This window comes from Anguilla anguilla, chromosome 14 (assembly GCF_013347855.1).
Source record: "Anguilla anguilla isolate fAngAng1 chromosome 14, fAngAng1.pri, whole genome shotgun sequence".
NCBI classification, from domain to species: domain Eukaryota; kingdom Metazoa; phylum Chordata; class Actinopteri; order Anguilliformes; family Anguillidae; genus Anguilla; species Anguilla anguilla.
In genome coordinates, this window is record NC_049214.1 from 23,404,731 (window position 1) to 23,429,415 (window position 24,685).

The window sequence follows — 24,685 nt, forward strand, 5'->3', positions numbered from 1 at the left end:
CAAGCAGTGTCGTGCAGGCCGGCATCGTGCTGTGATCATTCAGAGGTCTATAGGACTACGCATGCACGGTGTGTGTGTGTGTGTGTGTGTGTGTGTGTGTGTGTGTGTCTGTGTCTGTCTGTGTCTGTCTGTGTGTGCGTGGCACTTCTGAAAATCTCACCCATTTGGAATTTTTGTATGTGAGTTGATGAACTTCAGTGTATCAAAAAGATTATTGCTCCATTTGTCGTGTGTGGAGCTCCCTCTAGTGAACACTGAAAGAATAAGCCGTCCAGAATGAGTTAAAGAAGGAAACACGTTGCTGAATGGCTCGTTCTGTTAAGTCTAGTCCAGTGTACGGATGGGCCCCAAAGTCTGGTATCTCTAAAGTCTGTGGTCTAGTGTGTGGATGGGCCCCACAGTCTGGTATCTCTAAAGTCTGTGGTCCAGTGTGTGGATGGGCCCCACAGTCTGGTATCTGTTAGGGCTCTGTTCCAGTGTGTGGATGAGCCCCTGCAGTCTAGTATTGAATCTGGATAGGACCTGAAAAGTGATGCACAGCTGGCTTTAGCGCTGCCCAGAGTGACTGGAGGGTTTCAGTAGGCCGGGAATATAGCGTCTCATCACTCATTAACAACCCCAACTGACAGACTGGGTGCAGGCAGGTCCCCCTGGTGACCATGGAGTGCCTTCCTCTGACTCATGTCTGTGCAATCCTGACCTGTGAACTTCGGAGGATGAAGTCCGGTGTAATATGAACTGATGAAGAGACAGGTTTGTTAACATGATTTGTGTGTGTGTGTGTGTGTGCGTGCGTGTGTGTTTTCAGCGAGCACCTCTCCTGCGCGTTCACCTTCTTCCTGCACGGAGAGAGCAACGTGTGTGTGAGCGTGGAGATCGCCCGGCACCAGCCAGTCTACCGTGTGAGGGAGGGGCACCTCCTGCACGCCCAGATCTCCTCCAGCCCCCTGCAAGGTGAGCCCCAGTCCTGCTGAGGGTGTGCGTGTGTGTGTGTGTGTGTGTGACTGCCTGCCTTTATCAGTCAGTCTGTGTGTGTGTGTGTGACTGGCTGTCTTTGTTAGTCAGTCTGTGTGTGTCTGTGTGTGTGTGACTGCCTGCCTGTGTAAGTCAATCTTTGTTTGTGTATGTGTGTTACTGCCTGCCTGTATCAGTCAGTCTTTGTGTGTGTGTGTGTGTGACTGCCTGTCTATCTCTCTGTCTTCATCAAGTGATCCTGAGCTCTTAAGTACAGTATGACTGCCTGTCTGACTCTGCCTGTCTGTCTGTCTGACTGACTCTGTCTGTCTGTCTGACTGACTGTCTGTCTGTCTGACTAACTCTGTCTGTCTGATTCTGTCTGTCTGTCTGACTCTGTGTGTCTGACTCTGCCTGTCTGTCTGACTGACTCTGCCTGCCTGTGTGTCTGACTCTGCCTGCCTGTCTGTCTGACTCTGCCTGCCTGTGTGTCTGACTCTGCCTGTGTGTGTGTGCAGTGGTCCTCAGCCCATACGGGCTCTGTGGCACGCTGACGGGACAGGCCTATAAGATGTGCGAGCCGGCGGTCCGGAGGCTGATGGAGGAGTGGAGCCACTTCTACCCCGCGGTCCTCCGGCGGGGGGAGGGCGCGTGCGAAAACGCCGACCCCGCCTACGACCCCCACAGCCACGTGGCCGTCGAGGTCATCGTAGGTACGAAAAAAAAAAAAAATCCTTAACACCCCCACAGCAGCAGCCGGGGATCGCCTGGGGAGGCTCGCGCACAAAGAACCCTCGATCTGAAGACATTAATAACTCTCCAACAGGAGGAGGACGTTTTGCACTGCATGCTGGGAATTCTGTAGGGGGGATTCAGGGTGGCAGTGAAACAGAAAAACAGGGGTTTCCTTAAATCTCAGGGGGGTACAGAACTCAGTAACATCCCATCATTGACTCCCTGACCTCTGCCTGTATTGATCTGGGTTTGTTGGGAGCTCGGTCACTGAAGCCAAACAGTTGCTGTTGGAGACGCTGGAATAATCTTGAGAAGCGATCCACCTTCACTGCAAAAAAGGCCGTCTTGACAAGTTTCACTCCTGTAATGAAACTTTAAATCTTATTTCTTTCTCTCAAGTAGATAATACTAGCTTGTTCTAAGTTATTTTTTGCTTGACCAGTGAAATTATCTTACCCCATTGGCAAATCTTGAAATGAGTCAAACTGTCTCACCTCGTTGGCAATCTTTTTGTCATATTTAACAAAAAAAGTTATAGAACTAAGATTTTAAGTCTAAATATAAAACTAAAATGGTTGTCAAGACTTTTTTTTTTTTTGTTGCTGTGTTCAGCGTTGTGTGGGAGAGGAAGTGATGTCATTGATGTGTTGGGTGGGAAATGGCCCCCGGCCGAGGGGGTAACTGCACTGAACGTCTTACCGTTCTCCATCCTGCTTCCAGGCGGCGTCCGGATGGTTTACCCAGCAGCCTTTGTGCTCATCGACCAGGGCGACCTGCCGGTGGAGCAGATCTCGCCCACGCTGGGCACGCAGGGGCCAATCAGGGACCCCTCCGGCTGCAACGTACCGCTAACTCCGCCTACCTCCCCGGAGCAGCCCTGCTCAGGTACACGCTCACACGCGTCCATTACTGCGCGCTGCGGAGTGTGTCTCAAGTGTGTCTTATTTGGTGATAACTCCTGATGTGGTAAAAACACATCAGTAGTTATCACCGAATAAGACACACTTGAATCAAACATCTGCCTCTATGTGAACAAATAAAATGAACCCAATATTCAACATTTCCGTCTGAGTCATAAATGATCTCGCACATGCTCATTGTACTTTTTTTGTCATGTTGCTAGGTGACAGTGGCTTCCACACCTCAGTCTCCAGTGTCGTGGGACAGGACGGAGGCGGAGGCGCTGGCTCGGTTAGCCACAGCCCAAAGCATTCTGGGAGGACGCTGACCAATCAGGCAGTGCGTCAGGCATGGAAGGAGTGCTATCTGAACCAATCGCAGCACAGGTAAGCATCCGCGGCCCTGCAACCGCCTCTCTCACTTCCTGTCTTTTACAGCACATAGCACCAGCAGAAGGTAAAGTTGTGACGCACCATTACATTACATTACAGGCATTTAGCAGACATTTATCCAGTGCAACTTACACAACTTTTACACAGCATTTACATTGCATTTATACAGCTGGATATATACTGAAGCTATACAGGTTAGGTACCTCGCTCCAGGGTACAGCAGCAGTGTCCAATCTGGGTATTGAGCCTGTGACCTTTTGGTTACAAGACCAGCTCCTTACCCATTATACTACACTGCACCCCCCCCCCCAACCTTTGCCAACAGGTGCAGTTTACCCAGCTCTAGGACACCTGGAGATGAGATGCCAAACGAGGCGCCGGTCTGGGACTTCATCGACCCGGGCGAGAGGGCGGCCTGCCAGTGCTCCAGGTACAGGTACAGGTGTTCACTGTCGGCGGGCTGGCTCGTTCTCGGGGTCAGACAGGGAGCACGAGGGGGGCTGTGTCTCGTGGTTTTGACCGTGAGATCGATGACTCCCAAGTTTTTGTTGCCGTCGAAAAAAGACAGAAGAGTTCAATCCAGTCAAGCAGCTGAATTCAGACCTGACCGCGAGTCCCAAGTGTGAAAAATCAATCACCTCCCAACCTGCTCCGCCATTTTGTGTGCTTTTAATCAAAGAGGAGATCAAGAGCCCAGGGAACGTGTTAAGGACTACTTATAGAATTCTTTTGTAAACGAAAAAGGGCAATTCAGGAGACATCCTGAAAATTTTCTCCAGAGATTGGCTGCACCTTTGCTTATCTGTGATACTGCATCTGTGTGTTTCTGATTGATAAAGCTTGCTTTTCTGGCTAATGCTGAAAATGCAGACCACCTATAATAAATTAACTCATGCAATGCATTCTGATATTTTAAATAGCTTTTTCAATTTAATGGAATGCCCTAAATTTTGATCACATTTTTTTTCCAAATCGGAGCATGTATAACGGCCTAGAGTGCAGATAAAACACACCCATTCATATCACCATAAGCTGTTATGTGCTTTAAAAAATTAAGTTATATCCAATATAACAAGTTGCTATATTGGAACTACAGAGGTTGTCGCGTGCTGGCGGGCTTGTATGGAACTGGAGTGACGGTTGCCGGAATATAACGTTGTTGCAGTTTCAATGTTGCAATTTACATTTAACAGGCACATAGCAGATTAGAAATCCACGGTGGTGATATTAATACATGTAAATCTCTTAGAACAAGACGTGTAACTCTCTTAGGCTTACGTTCACCACAGACCTTATTTTCGGCAGAAAACAAAGTCCCTTGGGGAAAATGCATTGAACATCGGATGGCTCAATATGTGAACGTACTTCCGGGACAAACTAATTACCGTGACGCAAAAATAAGACATTTCCGGTGCTTCCGCGCGGCTCGATTTGAACGAGAAAGATGAGCAGAACAGGCAGTTCTGTGGGTCAGAGATATCGTAGCTACTTTCTGACAGGGTTAATAGAGAGGATTCACATTCCGATTCACTCAAGCTCAGTAGGTGGCGATAATGCTCCGCCAAATGGTTAGCTTCAGTCAGTTAAACTGGGCTACTAACAATTAGGCTACACTACCAACCAACCGACGGGGATAATGAATCCAGCAGCGTGTGTTGTGTTTGGACACGTGGATTGCATTTTAATTCAACAAAAAGGCCACTCGAGTTCGGTGTGTTTGACTTGGATATCAACTCGTGGCGAGCAGAAATACTACACAAGCGTTCATCTAGCATTCCTCCTAATCGTAAGTAACTTCCTGCAATTAAATACGTAACGTTACAGTGAAACCTGATTTGGGATCACCTTTGTATGACGGCTACCTGTCCATGATGGTCACTTTTGCGTAGCCTACGCTTTTCTTTACATGTTACTTTTGAATCACGGTCACCGTGATTATGCAGAAAAGTAGAATTGGGAACAATTTGAAGGAAGTAAGTTTCTGTTTAGAAGGATGTGATTATGATGAGAACAAGCAAAAAATAAAACCCCTTGTCCCTTGAAGTTTTCATGAATGCGGCCTTTGTCTTGTTCTGTGGTTTTGTGGCTGGGTCAGACCTCTGCACTGTGTGGTTAGCTGATTTATAGCTACTGTCCATGCCCCCCCCCCACCCCCTAGGTCAAAGCAGCAGAAACAGAGGCAGGGGCACACAGCGACCTCCGACCCCGAGCCCGGTGCCAACCCCGCCCCCGCGGCCCCGTCCCTGCCCCCGCCCGCCCTCCCCAAGCACAAACCGGCCGAGAAGCCGGAGAAGCCCGACAAGCAGCCCAAGCGCGCCGCCCTGACGGCCTTCCACCACCGGCCCCCGCCGGACCAGCAGGACGCCTGCCTGGAACAGGACCCCGCCGTGGGCCTGCCGGTGCCCGAGCCCCCCCTGGAGCCCCTGCCCCCCCACAAGTACCCCAAGCCCATCCCCGTCGGCGGGAAGCCCCCCGAGGCCTTGCTGCACTCCCCGGCGTCGCCCCTGCCCCCCACCCTCAGCCCCCAGCCGCGGCTGCAGGAGGCGGAGCCGCTGGAGCCCCCCGCCTGCCTGGCCCCCTGCTCCGCGGAGGCGCTGATGGGCCACGCGGGGCACGAGCTCAGCGACACGGCGCTGTACGCCGCCCCCCTGGCGCAGGAGCCCCGCCGCCGCTGGTGGGCCGGCTACAGGGTGCCCCGCGCGGACGGGGCGGAGTTTCAGGCCCCCGAGCTGCCCGGGGAACGAGCGGAGAGCAAGAGTGAGACTGAGGGGCTGGCACTGAAGAGGTGAGAGAATACAGTCAAATGCATACACATGCACACACATACATGCACACATATGTACACATACACCCACACATACATACATGTATACATACATACACATGCACACATACTCACATGTACACACACACACTCATGCACGCACATGCACACACTCACACTCACACACACACACACACATGTACACATACACACACACATACATACATGTATACATACATACACATGCACACATACTCACATACACACATACTCACATGTACACACACACGCACACGCACACGCACATGCACACACACACACACACACACACACACACGCACACACACACACTCGTTTCAGCGCCCGAGCGTGTCCTTTCCCCACCAGGCTCTTCGCTCAGACTCACAAGCGCTTCAAGGTTTCGGAGGAGAGGGTACGGGAGCACGTCCACGCCCTGGGCCTCCTGAGCCAGCCCGGCGTGGAGGGGCTGGAGGGGCTGGAGGGGCTGGGGGACCCCGGGGACGACCCCTACACCTTCAAGGACGAGGACGTGGAGTACAGCTTCCCCACCTCCAAACGCCTCAAGGGCCAGGAGAGGGACCTCGGCCGGAGGTCCAAGGTAACCGTAGCAACCGCACCCGCTTAGCGACGCGACCGTCGTCTTGGAACAAGGCGGGAAAAAAACCGCTCAGGTTTGGAGGAGATAGAGTCACTAGAGCCGTGCCTGAGTTCAAGCAACGCTTGCCTCGTTCAACTCAAACGCAAGACTTATTTATGCGAAACGAGTGTAATTCTTATCGCTAAACTCGCCAAACTGAGTTTGTAAAGAAAGCGTTGCTCATCAATTGAATGCAGGCCCAGAACTATCGCTGTATGGAGAAGAGTAGTATATATACTGTATATATTAATTGAGCAAAATTCATGTATCATGCTTGTGTGGTGGAATTTTTTATGGAGGATTATGGGATAGATATTCTGCAGCTTGTTGTCAACCCCACCTCTGATTTTAGGGAGAAGACGTCACGGGCAACGGAGCAGTGCCTGATGGGAAAGACGCCATGTCCATCTTCAGTTCGGCGCCCAAATCTGGTGAGAAGCTGGAACTCCTGTGGAATTGGAACCCTTTTTTTAAAAAAATGGGGTCCCTGGTCCTCCTTAAACCTCCCCTCGCCTCCGCTCACCTGCTCCTCGTTTACTCTCCGCAGACGATTCGTCGCAGGACGACGCGGCGGCCAAAGCCAACCCGCCGCTCACCAGGGAGAAGGACCTGGTGGTGCTCATCTCCGACCTGGAGAACATCTTCGACAACTCTGATGAGGACGAGCTGGGGGTGAGTGTTCTGGGCTGGGGGGTGAGTGTTCTGGGTTGGGGGTTAGTGTTCTGGGCTTGGGGGTTAGTCTTCCGCGGAGGTGGTTAGTGTTGTCGGCTGGGGGGTGAGTGTTCCGAGCTGGGGGGTTAGTGTTCCGGGGAGGGGGTGAGTGTTCCGGGCTGGGGGTGAGTGTTCTGGGCTGTGGGTGAGTGTTCTGGGCTGGGGGTTAGTGTTCCGGGCTGGGAGTGAGTGTTCTGGGCTGGGGGTTAGTGTTCTGGGCTGGGAGTGAGTGTTCTGGGCTGGGGGTGAGTGTTCCGGGCTGGGGGTGAGTGTTCTGGCCGAGGGGTGAGTGTTCCGGGCTGGGGATGAGTGCTGCTCCTCCTGCTGGGAGGGTCTTTTGGGCAGGGCTGGCTAGGTCCTGGTTCAGGGCATCCACTGTCTAAGCAGATCTAATCCCTCCAAAGTGCTTGTGCCCCTGAGCATCGCAGTGTGATTTACCAGCTGAATGTGTTGCTTGAATGACGTTGTAAATGTTTGCAACCGTAGAACTCCGTAAACGTTACGATGACTGCTGGAAATGCGAAATCCTCCGTGAAGCCATACGGATGTCTCCAGGGACCATTCCCAAATGACAGCGTGTTTGCCTGTTTTTTAGGCCGCTTTCTCCAACCAGCAGTCAGCCAAGGCCCCAGCCACTGGAGCTGAAGATCGCCCCCTAGCGAAGGAAGGGAGAGTTGCAGTGCCGTACCCTTCAAGTGAGTCTGTTTGGAGAGTTTCAGTGTGCGCACACGGCTGTCCAATTCAGGGCTGCAAATAATCTCTCTCCTGATATCCTCTTTCTCCCTTGTTACCTTCTTTCATTTCTCTCTTTTTCTCCCGTTTCTTGTTCTATCATATCTTCTCGACCCAACTGTCTTCTTCAATTTCTTATCTTCTTACTCTCCTTCTCCGTGTACTCTCATTCTTTCCGTTTCCTCTGTCTTTCTCTCTCTTTTTCTCTCCCCCCTCTCTTACCTTCTCTGTCTCTGTCCCCCCTCCTCCCCTCTCTCTCTCCCTCCCCTTGCTCTCTCGCCCCCCCCCCTTTCTCTCTCTCTCTTTTTCAGCAGTTGCAGATCTCCAGCGTATGTTTCCCACACCTCCCTCCCTGGAGCAGCACCCCGCCTTCTCCCCCATCACGACCTACCGGGACACCCCCAGCCAGGAGCCCCCGGCCCCCCCCTCTGGGTCGGACCACGCCCCGGCCCCCGCGTCCTCCGCCCAGCTCTCCGAGTTCCGGATGGAGGTGGAGGAGTGTATGGGCAGCCCGAAAGCAGAGGACATCAGGGTGAGGGGTGTGGGGGGGCGAGGGGGGGGGTCTCTACGGACGACCCTCTGCTTTTATCATTATTGCTATGGTTTTTAAACGGCTGTTCTTACGCACCAGTAAAACAGTTAATGAGCAAAGAGAAGCTTGGTTGATTTATACGATCGACGCATGACGTTTTTTATTGGCCGGTTAAGAGCACCGCTGATCTCTACGGTCAACGCACAGCGTTTTTATTGGCCAGTTAAGAGCGCGGGCGGATCGACAGCCAGACGCGGTGCTGCGCCTCAGGGCTGTAGTCCCAATCCCCGAGCCTCTGCAGTTAAACTACAAGCACTTGCCTTTTATTTGTGTGCTTGCAACGGCACGGACTGCCTGTAAATCACTGCAAACCCCTCGCAAATCCGCAAGCTAACCGCTACTTCCCGAGTCTAATAATCGAATGGCGCTTCCTGTGAAAAGACTGAGGATTTGAGCGTTAAGTCCGTAGTTAATGGCGTTTTGTCAGAAGACTGTGCCTCCATCTTGTCTCGTATAAAGTTTGGCTTGGCCTCATGGTGGAATGTCTGGTTCTCCCCCCTCTCCCCCCCCCCCAGGATTTCTCCTTCGTGCACCGTGTCCCGTCGGTCCAGCCGCACGTGGGCTCCTCCGTGTTCGCCCCCCTCCGCACCCTCCCCAGCAGCTGCCTTCCGCCCCTCAAGATTCCCGAACACTGCTACTACCGGCCGTCCTGGTCCCTGCCGCCCAAGATGGAGCATCTCGCCCTCCACCCGCAGGCCCCCTTTCTCCGGGACGGGTACGTGGCGCAGCGTCGTCGTCTCCGATTCGCCGGGGCGCTGCGGGGGAGGGGGTGGGTCTCGAATTTTCACATGACGCAAAAGTGCCAAAGCTGGAGGTGCTGATTCCCCCCCCCCCCCCCCCCCCCCCCCCCCCGACCCACCAAGCATGCGCTGGCCTTCACAAACTGATGCACTCTTATTATGTCTGGGGCTCACGTTGTACACACATTTTTGAACACACGGCTTTTTCGTACACAAATGATAAACAGGTACCCCTCTGTCTATCCTACCAAGTGGAGTCTGAAGTTAAAATATTGACTCAGTTCTAGCCTGCGGGACTATGTGGGGGGCCTCAGCTTTAGCGAGAGTTTGGCATCTTAAATCTCTGAGAGACCTCATTGTCGGTCAGGTGATCAGAAGGGGCGGGGCCTGTTTCCTCACTGTAAGGTGCTGGTTTGCTGTAGACAGGTGCTGCTGAACTAGAGGAGGGAGGCAGGCATTACATTTGTGATATTATAATTATTATTGTTATTAAGAATTATAGAAATTTATTATTAATAATAATTATTAAAAAAAAAAAATAATAATAGCATTACAATCCCTTAGTAGACACTATTATCCAGAGTGATACTGTAGTGGAGAACAAACAGCCATTTATATTGCAGTAAAAGAATGTACAACTACAGAGATGACCTTTTACACAACCCTTTTGGATAAAGTTACAGCTATACCCATAACTTTATCCAAAAGGAAATCCAAGGAGGCAGTGGGAAAAAAAAGAAAAAAGAAAAGAGAGGGGATGTATCTACCTAACGGCGGTGACTGACGCGTGTCATTGGCCTCGGGGGCGTGTCTAATTGCTGTGACTGACGCGTGTCATTGGCCTCGGGGGCGTGTCTAACGGCTGTGACTGACACGTGTCATTGGCCTCGGGGGCGTGTCTAACGGCTGTGACTGACGCGTGTCATTGGCCTCGGGGGCGTGTCTAATTGCTGTGACTGACGCGTGTCATTGGCCTCGGGGGCGTGTCTAATTGCTGTGACTGACGCATGTCTCCTCAGCAACGTCCCCAGCGTGAGCAGCCTGCTGGACCAGGACTACGCCCAGCCCAGCTCGGGCATCGCCTCCGTGGGCAACGCGGGTGGGGTCCTCCCCTCGCCAGCCACGCCCCGCTTCTCCGTCCCCACCCCCCGGACCCCCCGGACCCCGCGCACCCCCAGGGGGGCGGGCGCCTCCAGCGGCCAGGGCTCGGTCAAGCAGCAGGAGGGGGCGGAGCTGAGCTCGCCCGCGTCCACGCCCTCCACCGGGCGGCCACTGAGCTCGGCGGAGGAGCCCCCGCCCGCCGCCGCCGCCGGCCCCGCCCTCCCGGAGTCTCACAGCCTCTACGCCACGCTCCTGCTGTCCGACTCGGTCCTGGACGTCTTCCGGGACCGCAACTTCGACAGCTGCTGCGTGTGCGCCTGCAACCTGAACGTGAAGGGCGCCGACGTGGGCCTGTACATCCCGGACTCGTCCGGCGAGGACCAGTACCGCTGCACCTGCGGCTTCAGCGCCGTCGTCAACCGCCGGCTGGCCCACGGCGCCGGCCTCTTCCTGGAGGACGAGCTCGACATCTTCGGGCGGGGCTCGGAGGTGGGCGGGGCCGCCGAGCGGCGGCTGGAGCTGTGCCGCAGGGCGGAGCCCTCCCCCGCCGCCGCCCCCTTCGCCGTCCTGGCGCTGCTGCGGGACCAGTGCTCCGTCCCGCTGGCCTCGCCCGCCTCGCTGCACCTGCACCCGGCCTGCGGGTCCGGCGACGGCCGCCGGGGGGCGCTGCTGCGCGGCTGGGCGGCCGACCAGCGCTGGGCCGACGGGAGCGACGCCTGCGCCGAGTGCTACAGCGCCCTGCTGCAGGGCCAGCAGTACGCCGACAACGCCGCCGCCGGCCCCGTGGACCGCGCCCTGGTGCGGAGCGGCGCGCTGCACGCCTGGCCGCACGCTAACGGTGAGGCCCGCCCGCCACAAGGGGGCAGCGCTGTGGACGCGGGTTTCTGCTGGGTCTGCGGTCCAGTCAGATCTTGATTATGTAATTAGTTCAGTTATTTGCTGAATTAGGGGATGCAGGTTTGCACCTAATGGTGACCCGACGTCTATGGTGACCCGCGCTGTCTAAATAAAAACTTGCTCATATTCTGTGCTTCAGTGCAGTTAAATGCATACGGCTGAATGAGTAATTGGACTCGATTAAGGCAGCATTGATTGGTTGGAATGAAAACCTGCATACACATGGCAACGAGCTTGAGACCACTGGGGTACAGCAATGTCCCCCCGTTTCATTAGCTTCCCCTGTTCTGTGGTCTGAGGTCTCCTCTGAGAGAACTATGCCCTGTTTCACAAAGCGGGAGTACTGAGTTAGCCGGGTAACTGCTCTGAGTAAAACCCGCAACCCTCCCCAATCTGGAACGTGGACTGAAGTATGAAGAGCTGTTCTGGGTTTTACTCAGCGCAGTTACCCAGCTAACTCAGTAATCCTGCTTTTTGAAATACCCCCCTGGAAAGCGCAGAGAGGAGGTCATGTATGTATGCACTAAATGAGTTGCAGTGACTCAATAAATGATTGAACAGTGACCTTTAACCCCTGCAGTGCAGCCCTTCTGGGCCTTCTACTGGGAGCCAGCTTTCTAAAGCTGTGTGTGTGTGTGTGTGTGTGTGTGTGTGTGTGTTTGTTTGTGTGTGTGTGTGTGTGTGTGTGTGTGTGTCTCTGTGCGTCTTTGTGTGTGTGTGTGTGTGTTTTTCTGTGTGTGTCTGTGCATGTATGTGTGTGTATCTCTGAGAGTGTGTGTATCTGTGCGTGTGCGTGTGTGTGTCTGTGTCTTTGTGTGCGTGTGTGTATCTCTGTGTGTGTTTGTGTTTCTCTGTGAGTGCGTGTGTGTGTGTGTCTGTGTGTGAGTGAGTATTGCACCTTTATTGAACTTGTGTTTTGTAGTTGTCCAATGACCATGAAATGCACTTTTGTACGTCGCTTTGGATGAAAGCGTCTGCTAAAGAAACGTAATGTAACGTGCGTGTGTGTGTGTCCCTCTGTGTCCCCGCAGTGCTGGACATCAGCAGGCTGTCCTCTCAGGACGTGGTGCGCATGCTGCTCTCGCTGCAGCCCGTGCTGCAGGACGCCATCCAGAAGAAGCGCACGGGCCGGACCTGGGAGAACATCCAGCACGTGCAGGGCCCGCTCACCTGGCAGCAGTTCCACAAGATGGCCGGCCGGGGCTCCTACGGTGAGCCGGCGGGGACACGCCTCGTCTTCCTCCTCCGCTCGCGCTGTTTTAGAGCTATAAGATTTACAAAGTGCGGTTTTATTCAACGGTCTTTGTTTTTCTTTTTTGCTGTTTTTTGTTTATTTCGTCCCTTCTCCTCCTCAGGTTCGGAGGAGTCTCCCGAGCCGCTGCCCTTGCCCAGCCTGTTGCTAGGCTACGACCGGGACTTCCTGGCGCTGTCGCCGCTGGCGCTGCCCTTCTGGGAGAAGCTGCTGCTGGAGCCGTACGGCGGGCAGCGGGACGTGGCCTTCCTGGTGCTGTGCCCCGAAAACGCCCCGCTCCTGTCCGGGGCCCGCGCCTTCTTTCGCGAGCTCAGCGCCGTCTATGAGGTGCGCTCCCCTCACCCCGCCGGGCCCCGCCCCATCCTGTGCCACCCCCACCTTGCCTTGCCCTGTCCCACCCTGCCCCACCCCCACCCTGCCTTGCCCTGTCCCGCCCTGTCCCACCCCCACCTTGCATTGCCCAGTCCCACCCTGTCCCACCCCCACCTTGCATTGCCCAGTCCCACCCTGTCCCACCCCCACCTTGCATTGCCCAGTCCCACCCTGTCCTACCCTGTTCCCTCTCGCCCCGCCCCACCCTGCACCACCCCTTCCTGCCACGCCCCACCCTGTCCCACTCTGTCTTGCCTGGACACCAGGCCTCTGTAACTTTCACAGCCTTTTAAGTCAGGCACATTTTTTGGCACTCTGGCCAGCGGTTGGGTCCTTTACCCCCTCCCCCCTCCCTCTCTCTGCCCCAGACCTGCCGGCTGGGGAAACACCGCCCCCTGGCCAAGGTGTCCCGGGACGGCATTTTTCGGGTGGGCGGCGTGGAGCCGCAGGACCTGGTGGAGGACCTGGTGGACCAGTGGTTTACCGAACCGTGGGCCGGGAGCAACCAGGAGGACAATCTGGCCAAACTGAAGCTCTACGCCCACACCTGCCAGCAGCTGCTGGGTGAGTCTGGCTGGCTGTCTGCTTATCTGACTGACTGATTGTCTGTGTGTCTATCTCTCTGACAGACTGACTGGTTGTCCGTCTGTCTGTCTGGCTGACTGTGACTGTGACTGCTTTGACTGTTTGTCTGACTGTCTGCCTGTGAGAGACTGTCTGACTGACTGTATATCTGTTTAGCTGACTGTGTGACTGACTATTTTGACTGTTTGTCTGGCGGTTTGTCTATGAGACTAACTGCCTGTCTGTATATCTGTCTGGCTGTCTGTCTGTGTGACTGACTGACTGTTTGTCAGACTGTCTGTCAGTACCTCAGTTCTCTGTCTGAAGCGTTGTCTCCTGCATTCCTGCTTCTTACATCTTTACTGTGATGCGCTTGGTAATGCGTGTGATGCGTACGCAGAGAAAGCCAGTACCAGGACTCCAGCCAATCAGAGCGTGTGTTTACTGTGCTTTAGCTCCTCAGCTGGCGTCTCTCACCCTGGACAGCAGCCTGCTCCTGCCCCCCAAACCCCAGCCGACACCGCCGCCCCCCGCGCCCACGGCCACGCCCGCTGCCCCTCCCCAGGGCGCGGCCCCCGCCACCGCCGCGGCCCCCGACGGAGCCACGCCCTCCGTCGGCTCGGTCAGCACGCCCACGCCCGGGGGGGCCACGCCGGGCGGGGCCGACGCGGCGCAGGGGGGCGCCGCCGAGCCCAAGGCCCCCGCTAACGCGACGCCGTCCCCTGCCCCGCCTGCAGAGGGCGCTGAGAGGTAGGGGCGCACAGCTCCACGGTCAACCGCGCGCGTGCTTATCGCCAAGTCATGTGACAAGACTGCGGTTTTTTATCGATTTTAGCCAAAGGCCAGGATTTGGAGCCCTGTGTAAACTTTTAATGCTTTTTCTGCAGAACTCATTCACAGAAGCATAAAACATTATGAACTTTGGCCACTCTCATTAAAACATTCATGTTTTGTTAACCCAGTATGGACTCCCAGTGTAAGGCACATCGTTCTGTGGAATTTAATTTTCCAGTTTTGTTATTCTGTGTGAAATAGGCTCTTAGCTCCAATTTACAGAGATCCATCGCTGTAGATTCTGCTTTCTGCAGTTAATTCATTTCAGTTACTGATAAACTCCAGCAGGGGGCAGTAAATGCATGCCAGAATGCATGAGAAAAGTGGCATAAATGATTCAAATGTAAATGTCTGTGTAAAAACTTGGTTTGGACCCATGACAGATCTCACAGTGCTGTGCAGTGCTGAAGTGCATTGTGGGTATTTAAGGGGAATCCCCCCCATCTCCCCCGCCCTCCCCCCCCCAGCTCAGCGGACCGGGAGCGCATCGGGATCCCCACGGTGGCGGAGTCGGCGGACAGCCACGCCCACCCCCCCGCCATCGTGCTGTACGTGGTGGACCCCTTCCTGTGCGCCGGCGGCGACCAGGAGGACGAGGAGGCGGAGCCTGCCAGCGTCTGGCTCCTGGGTCTTCTTCGCTGTTTCACCGAGCTGCTCCGCGCCCTCCCCGAGAACCTCCAGCCGGCCCTCGCCCTCCAGGTAACGCCCCCCTCTCCACCCACACCCGCTGTCCCACAATTCCATGTAGTAAGTAATGAGTAGATAAATAGGAATAACGAGTAGATAAGTGGAAAAAATGAGTAGATAAATGGGAATAATGAGTAGATAAATGGGAATAATGAGTACATAAATTAGAATAATGATTAGGTAAATGGGAATAACGAGTAGATAAATGGGAATAACGAGTAGATAAATGGGAATAACGAGTAGATAATTGGGAATACTGAGTAGATAAATGGGAATAGTGAGTAGATAAATGGGAATAGTGAGTGGGAGATGGAGATGCTCATGAGCAGGCCGTGATGGAGGTGTGACGGTGTTGGTGTGGGCGTGTCCCCAGGTGGTGCCCTGTCAGTACCTGCTGCAGCCCGCCGGCGGGGGGGGCCCGCTGTACCTGCAGCACCTGCGCTCGCTGGCTTTCTCCGCCTACTCCCACAGCCGCCGCCCCCTGCCCCTGCGCACGCACATCAAGTCCCTGACCGGCTTCGGACCCGCCTCCTCCACCGAGTCACACTTCAGCAACCCGGAGGTGAGTCCTGCCAAAGCATCAGAAATCAAAACAAAAACCACGCAATAATAATAACGATGCTAATGCTAAATCAACACTAGTATTTTAAAAAAATCTCTGTCTCCCTCTCTCCATCTCTGTCCTCTCTGTCTCTCCTGCTTCTTCTTTTTATCCTTTGTATTGTAAGTTTTTCACGTGACAGTTTTACATAAATCCATCAAATGTAAAAATATGAATGTTTCTCTTTTCTGCACAAAGTGGCACCTATTCTGCCTTTGAGAATCACAGCTGTCATTTTTAATGCCTATGCTCTTAACACCAATGTAAACGTCGTAGTGACACGTGTCAGTATTAACTCAAACCATGACCCCCCCCCCCCCAGCGAGCAGCCCCCCTGCCGCTCTACGCCCCGCCCTTCATCCTGGGCCCCACGCGCAGCAAGCAGCTGGACGTGGGCGAGGCCTGCGGAGAGGGCGTGGCCCGCTACGGCGTGCTCTTCCTGGGGTACTGCCTGTCCCACGACCAGCGCTGGATCCTGGTGTCCTGCACCGACCAGCAGGGGGAGCTGCTGGAGACCTGCATCATCAACGTGGACGTGCCCAACAGGTAGAGCGGACTGGGGGGGGGGGGCGAGCACCTAGTCTTTCTGCTGGATTTGGGAATTGTAATGACCTTTGAACCCAGCTCCAGCTGTACTACGTTGGGGCAGCATAAAATGCACGCAGCTGTGAGATGCCTGCCCTCCTGTAACACTGCTGGTCATTAACATGCTCTTTTACGAGTCAACTGCTGTGGACCTTTACCGCAAACACATTCTAAATCTCTTATTTCCCTCTCCCTCCTTCTCTCCTTTCATTCTTCTCCTCACTCGTTCTTCACCCCTCCTTCTCCCCCTCTCTTCTCTTTCCCGTTTCTTTCCTCCTTCCTCCTCTCCGCAGAGCTCGGAGGCCGAAGGTGTCTCCGCGGAAGATGGGGCTGCAGAAGGTGTGGGAGTGGTGCGTCGGGATCATCCAGATGACATCGCTGCCTTGGAGGATTGTGATTGGCCGGCTGGGGCGCCTGGGACACGGGGAGCTGAAGGGTACTTGCTAAACATTACTGTGGTTTTTTTTATCCATAGGACCCTTTATCAGTGTTGCAGATTATAGTGCTGCAGATAGTGAGTGAGAAGCCTCTGGCTCTCTGGCTGTAGAGTGAGGCGGTATCTCCATATGCTCTCTGGCTGTAGTCTTTGAGGCGGTATCTCCATATGCTCTCTGGCTGTAGTCTTTGAGGTGGTATCTCCATATGCTCTCTGGCTGTAGAGTGAGGCGGTATCTCCATATGCTCTCTGGCTGTAGAGTGAGGCGGTATCTCCATATGCTCTCTGGCTGTAGTCTTTGAGGCGGTATCTCCATATGCTCTCTGGCTGTAGAGTGAGGCGGTATCTCCATATGCTCTCTGGTTGTAGAGTGAGGCGGTATCTCCATATGCTCTGGCTGTGGGGTGAGGTGGTATCTCCATATGCTCTCTGGCTGTAGTCTTTGAGGCGGTATCTCCATATGCTCTCTGGCTACAGAACGAGGTGGTATCTCCATATGCTCTCTGGCTGTAGAGTGAGGCGGTATCTCCATATGCTCTCTGGCTGTAGAGTGAGGCGGTATCTCCATATGCTCTCTGGCTGTAGAGTGAGGCGGTATCTCCATATGCTCTCTGGCTGTAGAGTGAGGCGGTATCTCCATATGCTCTCTGGCTGTAGAGTGAGGCGGTATCTCCATATGCTCTCTGGCTGTAGAGTGAGGCGGTATCTCCATATGCTCTCTGGCTGTAGAGTGAGGCGGTATCTCCATATGCTCTCTGGCTGTAGTCTCTGATCTGGTATCTCCCACATACTCTGGCTGTGCACATTGTCAGAAATATAATGAATGATCTTTCCTTTCTCTTCATCTCCAACCCCCCTTTCTTTCTCTCCCCTGTTTCCCTTTCCCTCTCTCCCTCTCTGTCCATCCCTTCATCCCTCTCTCCTTCTCTGTCCATCCCTCCCTTCATCTCTCCCTCCCTCGCTCTCCCTCTGTCGCTCTCCCCCCCTTGTGTCCCTCTCTCCGACCCTTCCTCCCTGTCCCTCTCTCCGTCCCTCCCTCCCTCCCTCTCTCCCTCTCTCCGTCCCTCCCTTCATCCTCCCTCTGTGTCTCTCTCCCTCTCCCTCCCTCCCTCCCTCCAGACTGGAGTGTTCTCCTGGGGGAGCACTCTCTGCAGTCCATCAGCAGGCAGCTGCGGGAGGCGTGTCGGATGTGTGGAATCTCCGCCAGCGACTCGCCCTCCATCCTCAGCGCCTGCCTGGTTGCCATGGAGCCACAGGGCTCCTTCGTGGTTATGCCAGGTAAAACACACTGACACCACACTGTCCCCACAATGTTAACACACTGACACCATGCTGTACGCACACTGACACCACACTGTCCCCACAATGTACGCACACTGACTCCACACTGTCCCCACAATGTACGCACACTGACACCACACTGTCCCCACAATGTAAGCACACTGACTCCACACTGTCCCCACAATGTACGCACACTGACACCACACTGTCCCCACAATGTACGCACACTGACACCACACTGTTAACGCACTGACACCACACTGTCCCCACAATGTACGCACACTGACACCATGCTGTAAATACATTGTAAGCACAGAACTCAGTCAGAACACTCTGTTACCATTTAAACCACAGTGGCAGTAAATGAGTGGCACTCATACCTGCTCTCCTGTGTGCGTACGTGTGTGTGTGTGTCTGTGTGTGTGTGTGTGTGTGTGTGTGTGTCTGTGCGTGTGTGTGTGTCTGTGCGTGTGTGTGTGTGTGCGTGTGTGCGTGTCTGTGTCTGTGTCTGTGTGTGTGTGTGTGCGTGTGTGTGTGTGTGTGTGTGCGCGTGCGTGCGTGCGTGTGTGTGCGTGCGTGTGTGTGTCCCTCACAGACGCGGTGACCATGGGCTCGGTGTTCGGCCGCAGCACGGCGTTAAACCTGCAGACGTCGCAGCTCAACACGCCGCAGGACGCCTCCTGCACCCACATCCTGGTCTTCCCCATCTCCGCCACCACCCAGGTGGCCCCCGGCACCTACCCCACGGAGGACAACCCGGGTACGGGGCCGAACGGCGCTTTTATTTTAGAAAAAGGCTTCTCATTGGAGGTTTCATACCCCTTTGATTTACCGGTCTGTTCCTAACTGAGGATCAGCCGCATGGATCAGCAGCTCTGGTCCTGGAGAACCACAGGACTCTGCACTTCATGAATCCATTAGACGAGTTGATTACACAGTTAAGTCACGTCACCTGGTTACTTGGGTCTCAGTTGGGTGCTGATTTTTGAGGTGAAAGCAAAGACCAGCAGAGCTCGTGGCTCTCCAGGACCAGGACTGCAGGCCCATAACCTACTGCAATGAGAAACCATCTCCCTCTTGTATGCGTTATGTGCAGTACCGGGTTCCGCCAGCAGAGGGAGGCAGTGTGTGGCGCTAGTGTTCTGACTGTGGTATAACTGGCCTCTCTGCCGCCTCCAGACGACATGTTCGACTTGCCCTTCCCGGACGAGCTGGAGAACGACATCGGGCACGACATGATGCTGATCACGAACCTGCACCCCTCCCCCAACACCTCCCCCGTCCCGTCCCCTGGGTCCCCCGGCGGCATGGGCGGGACGTCCCACTTTCCCCACAACAGGGTGAGTGCTGGAGGGGACACAGCTGTAGAGAAGGCTGTGTGTGCGTGTGCATGTGTGTGTGTGTGTGTTGCAGAGTAACACTCTCAAGAAACACACCCTTTACCACCATTTTACCAAACCTACAGGTAGTGAACAAAACTATGGAAATACCAGTGTAAAGTTACTCAACATGGTGTTGGGCCCCCATTGAATAGAGCCTGCATCCAACAGCACCTTGGGAAATGCAGTCCACCAGATAACAAAAGATTGCTGTGGGTGACGAAGGCATGTCTCTCTCTCTCTCCCCCTCCCTTTCTCTCCCTCCCTCTCCCCCACCCCCTCCCTCTCTCTCAGGGTCAGGGGGAGAGGCTGCTCTCCAGGGAGGCGCCGGAGGAGCTGAAGCAGCAGCCCCTGGCTCTGGGGTACTACGTCTCCACCGCCCGGGCCGACGGCCTGCCCCACTGGTTCTGGGCCTCCTGCCCGCAGGCTCAGAACCAGTGCCCGCTCTTCCTCAAGGTACCCGCCCTCCCCCAACACTGACCCCCCGCCCCACACTAACCCCCTCCCCCAACACTAACCCCCTGTCCCACACTAACCCCCTCCCCCAACACTGACCCCCCGCCCCACACTAACCCCCTCCCCCAACATTCACCCCCCTCCTGCCCTCAGGCTCAGAACCAGTGCCCGCTCTTCCTCAAGGTACCCACCCCACTAACACCCCTGCCCTGCCTTGCACTAACCCCTTGCCCCACACTAACCTTCTGCCCCACACTAACCCCCTCCCACAGGCTCAGAACCAGTGCCCGCTCTTCCTGAAGGTAGGGGGACAACCCCCCCCCCCCCCCACTCCCACCCTACATACTGCCCCGCTTTGCCTTGGGGCATCTGTGTCACCACTAACGCCGTCCCCTAGGTCAGTATTTCAGCTCTGGCTCAGCTGAAGACAGTGCAGGCTGTGGCCCTAATAATTATTTCTTCGGACATTCTTTCAGCATATTACAATGTAATTTAAAGATGCGTGAGACCTCAAACAGCTTTACTGCTACTGATATTGTAGTATGAAGCCCCATGCTATGCCTCATTTTGGAATCGAGCCTGCAAACTGTCGGTTAGAAGCCTAGCTCCTTCACCCGTAAAGCACACTGACACTACACCGTTATTTGTATCTGTAGTGATTGAGTGGTCATTTTGAGTGTCCAGTTGATGTACAGTGCTGAAGGCTATGAATGAAAGATACACTCTCATCTGCCCCCTCTGCACCCCCCCCCCCCCCAAGGCCTCCCTGCATCATCACATATCCATTGCCCAATCAGACGAGCTCCTCTCCAGCAAGACCTCCCAGAGGAGTCCCCACCCCCTGGACTCCAAGACCACGTCCGACGTGCTCAGGTGGGACATCCTGTACAGCTCTTTATTTAGCCTCACACTGTGTGTGCGTGTGTGCGTGTGGGTGCGGGTGCGTGTGTGTGTGTGTGTGTGTGTACTGTATGAGTGCGTGTGTGTGAGCATGTGACAGAAGCTGCTGGTGTGGACTCACGCCCTCCCGCCCCCCCCCCCCCCCCCCCCCTCAGGTTTGTGCTGGAGCAGTACAACGCCCTCTCCTGGCTGACCTGCAGCCCTGCGTCTCACGACCGTCGCTCCTGCCTCCCGGTGCATTTGGTCGTCCTCACGCAGATGTACAACGCCATCCTCAACATGCTGTAGGCGGGGCGGGACCTGACTCCGCCCGTAGAGTTCTCTGTCAGGGGGCGGGGCATCTGCACAGCAGGAGGGCGGGGCACGGGGGTGGGGTCCACGCCCCAACTCTTCACCTGTTGACCTCTCACGGTGCTCTGGTCAACCACAGACCCCAGCTCTTCAGCTGAAAGATGGAGAGTTTCCTGTCCCTAACGCATCACTTCCCCCTCCTCCTCTTTTGGGTTTCAGGGGGAGGAGCCGTCCTGTCACCCTGTCTAAGGGGGCGTTCCTAGAGTTTTAAGACCGTTTAATTGCATTCTGGTGCCAGTTTGCCCTTGCACAAAACAGTGAGTGTCAGTCATGCAGAGAAAAATGTATCTTATTTATTGAGGAAGTACATGCGTTCATTCGGATGGTGTAACACATAAATCAGCGTAAATCAGCTACCTGGAGAAAGGACCATGATGTACACTTCCTGTGGCTTTAATTTTCAAACACTGACTTCTTTCAGAGAATGTTACATGAAGCTTTTTTTTTTTTTTTTTAAATATAAGCTTTAACTTAAGCTATGCTTAGTTGATCAGTAATACTGTAGTAATGTACGGTGATACTGTCATTTGTTTTAAAGTGTCATGTCGCGAAAAAGCCAGGTACATTCTGAATTAAAACCAAGGTGGTGGTGCAGCCTTTGCAGTGTATATTCAGAATAGAATCTGCAGGGTTTGTGAGCAGTCTGTCTGGATCTCTCTGAGAACTGGACTGTCTTACAACAGATGTTATGAAGGATGGGAAATGTAGTTTTCGCTGCCGCGTGTGATTTTATGAGGAAATCCGTGTTTGTGGGCTGTCAAAGTGCCTTTTCCTGCGAGTCGTTCTTCAGATATGCTCAGAAGGCGGCGATGCCGCTAAGTTTATACGCAGCTAAGTATGAAATGGAGTGTGATACAGGCAAGAAGAGTCCTACCCAAATGAGCATTAAACTACATTAAATGAATAACAGCAACAAGCTAATGACTGGCTCTGAAAAAAATGAATAACAAGGAAGCTGCAGCTAATTGGGTGTTAGGACTGGTGAAGGTGCTAGCGGGGGTTGGGGTGGAGGAAGCGAGGTGCATTCTGGGTCTTCGGGCCGGAAGATGGCCGATGTCTGCGCTGTTTTATATGCCCTAGAAGGCTCTTTTCACCAGCGAGGGCCCAAAGTGATTGACTAGCAGAAATGCAGATGCTTCCATTTGCTATGCCTGCACAGATCCGACCTCCATTTTGTGAAGGGCAAAACTGTGTAAAGTGTGCAAAGACGGGCTTTCTGTCTTCCCCCATTGGCTGAGCTGGTCAGTGCAGTGGCACTCAGTAGAAGGGTCAGTCTGTGGAACGAGGAGGCGGGGTTTGTGTCTCCGGTGGGCTGCGATCCCGCCTTGAACTGAAGTACCCACCCACCAATCGGGCGGCTCAGCACTCCGGGTCGTCATAGCAACAGACACTCAAGTAAACCCTACGATACACCAGCATCATGGACCAAAGCAGGAAGTAGGATCAGAACCCCACCCCCCGCCCCCCCATCTTCTGCTTAACCATTCAAAAGTGAACGTTCTGCAGTTCTTCCAGACTCCTCAAAGGGGCGCTGTTTCTTTTCGCCAGTGACATTTTTGCAGCTCGGTTCCTGTCGGACCTGGTTTTTGTGATTCTGAGGGCAGAGAACTTCCTCTGCAGGTCAGCGTCAGAAAAAAGGCACTTTTCTCTTTTGTTTTGAAGTGGACATTTTATTCTTGTAGATACAAAAGTGGAGTGATTTTTGAGAAATTAAAAGAAAAAACATGGACTTGTGTATATGTAAAGCTGACTTTTTTTCAAAGAATTGTGACTATTTTTATTAATTAAAATGACAATGGAAATTTAAAATAATCAAGGCCTTTTCCAAGAAGCATTATGATTGCCTTGGGATTAGAAATGGAAAATTTCATTTTACAGGAAAAATTATCTAAAATTTCTCATCGTATTTATACAGCCATATATACAAATGTATGTAACATGTTCTATATAAATATGTACGTCCTTAAATCAGACGCAAAAGAGGAAAATTTCATGTGGAAAATTTTTCTTAAATTATGGAAGATAATGCATTTTAGTTTGTCCTGTACTTTTGTATTGATATTGTTACGAAATGTCGTTAAGCAATTTTTAACTGTATGAGATGTGGGAAGTGAATACAGCAAAAAGGATATCAAATATGCTTCTTCTGCTTCGAGACACACTTGAAATGGGCAAATGACTTTAAAAGCGGTTTGTATTTTGAGCATTAAAATTGTATATTTAACTAATACGCATTATTTTAAGTGGTGGTTGGAAAGCTAACCCAACCATTCAACTTTTCTCCATCTCCTTCCTGGAAATAGCCCTGATATTTGTACAATTCTTTGCATGTTTGTATATATACACACACCCGTCTGCTACGTTTTTCGAACTTCAGAAAGCAGTAGGCCTACATTTCATTGGCTGGTTAGATTTTTTTTTATGTAGCTGTTTATATTTTTGCAGTGGGATTTTGTTTCTTGTTAATTTGGTTTTAGAGGTCTGGGTGGGGCTAAGTGGATTGTTGCCATGGTATCAACACTAAAGAGGAGGGGCAGGAGAGGCTGAGGATTTGATACACCTGCTGTCATTTTGATTATTGGTCGATCTCCTTTGCAAAAGAGATCTATGTCTTTTACACTCTTTTTTTAAAGTAAATTATTAAATTATGGAAAAACGGACAGACTTGGTCTCGTTCCTGTTTATGGTCAGTTCTTTTAGCACCATTTTGAAATCAGCCGTATCCAGAATCCGTGGTATTGTCTGTCTTCAACAGTGATCCACAGCTTCCACCAAATTCCAAAAACGGACAGGGGCAACGGTGAATCGGTCAGCCCTCTGGATTCTGAATCCAGTGATTTGAGATCAGATTTTGGTAGGATGTGTCATCTTGTTCCAAGGCGTCTTTTGAATGCCTTGTGTAACTTCCACACAACCTGTTGGCATGAATGCAGTTACCCTTTGATTAACAGCAACTATCTGCAACACTGTTCATGGGTCAGTTAGCTCAGTTGGTTAGAGCGTGGTGCTAATAATGCCATGGTCATGGGTTTGACCCCTGTACAAGCTTGAACTTGTTTACCTTCAGTTTACTATGTTTTGTTTTGTTACATACAGCATAATTTTTTCACTCAAAAAGTTGAACAATTTTAAACAATCAGCTTATAGGCCTATGCATGTTTTATCAAAGATATCTGAGGAGTAGAAAACAATGTTGGGACTAAGCAGCTGATAGCTTTAACTAAGTTGTTCACCGACATGAAACAGAAATTTAATTCTGTACCTTTTGTATGAATGGTAATGGTTTTTATTTCAAAGTGGCTTTTTTCAGATTTTTATTTCCAAATGGCGCATGTTCGAGTAGCACTTTCCCCTATTTCCTTTTTCATTTCATGGCAACAGTTTTCACAATGAGTCGTTCATTACATAACGACGCTTGTATTTCCTGTTAGTGTAGTCATCTGTCAGTGTCAGTCAACCGGTCCACCTGAGTGAGACGAGCTGATTGGTTGCTCACGCATTCCGGAAGAACCAGCAGCAGCACACTCGTACTACAGCATTGCTCTGTGCGCACACTAAATACCTTAAGATCATAAGATAGCTCGCGTTACTTCATGGATGGCTGAGCGCGATAAGTCTTTTCCTTTTCTTTTCTTTTTGTTTGAGCTATCCAGACAGGCTGCCGCTGCCGAGATGGCGTAGCTTCACCTCAGCCTCAAAGGTGACCGTACCGGCCCCCCGTCGCCTGGTAAGCGCCGGGCCGCAGCTTACCGGGCAGTGTCCCTGCCGCTAACGCTAGCTGCGTTGGCCCAAGCCCAAGAACCCCTGTTCA

General features: G+C 53.0%; 1 protein-coding gene across 3 annotated transcripts in view; it reads left to right on the top strand.

Moving 5' to 3' along the window:
• Positions 1-20,943, top strand: part of LOC118212666 (mediator of RNA polymerase II transcription subunit 13-like) — a 78,210-nt gene extending 57,267 nt beyond the window's left edge. Inside the window, exons 5-31 of one of the 3 annotated variants that reach the window (XM_035390817.1) lie at positions 809-954; positions 1,473-1,667; positions 2,410-2,574; positions 2,813-2,975; positions 3,307-3,417; positions 5,140-5,766; positions 6,133-6,364; positions 6,756-6,834; positions 6,951-7,075; positions 7,710-7,809; positions 8,158-8,378; positions 8,954-9,153; positions 10,198-11,117; positions 12,208-12,387; positions 12,532-12,755; positions 13,169-13,364; positions 13,820-14,114; positions 14,666-14,897; positions 15,259-15,447; positions 15,809-16,032; positions 16,365-16,507; positions 17,627-17,785; positions 18,384-18,548; positions 18,968-19,128; positions 19,462-19,623; positions 20,384-20,496; positions 20,679-20,943. In XM_035390817.1, the coding sequence (XP_035246708.1) occupies positions 809-954; positions 1,473-1,667; positions 2,410-2,574; positions 2,813-2,975; positions 3,307-3,417; positions 5,140-5,766; positions 6,133-6,364; positions 6,756-6,834; positions 6,951-7,075; positions 7,710-7,809; positions 8,158-8,378; positions 8,954-9,153; positions 10,198-11,117; positions 12,208-12,387; positions 12,532-12,755; positions 13,169-13,364; positions 13,820-14,114; positions 14,666-14,897; positions 15,259-15,447; positions 15,809-16,032; positions 16,365-16,507; positions 17,627-17,785; positions 18,384-18,548; positions 18,968-19,128; positions 19,462-19,623; positions 20,384-20,496; positions 20,679-20,811 (5,860 nt within the window). In that variant the 3' untranslated portion in view covers positions 20,812-20,943. The remainder of the gene's footprint in view (positions 1-808; positions 955-1,472; positions 1,668-2,409; positions 2,575-2,812; positions 2,976-3,306; positions 3,418-5,139; positions 5,767-6,132; positions 6,365-6,755; positions 6,835-6,950; positions 7,076-7,709; positions 7,810-8,157; positions 8,379-8,953; positions 9,154-10,197; positions 11,118-12,207; positions 12,388-12,531; positions 12,756-13,168; positions 13,365-13,819; positions 14,115-14,665; positions 14,898-15,258; positions 15,448-15,808; positions 16,033-16,364; positions 16,508-17,626; positions 17,786-18,383; positions 18,549-18,967; positions 19,129-19,461; positions 19,624-20,383; positions 20,497-20,678) is intronic. The other 2 variants (XM_035390818.1, XM_035390819.1) reach the window with 2 other exon arrangements.
• The last annotated feature ends 3,742 nt before the right edge of the window (positions 20,944-24,685 follow it).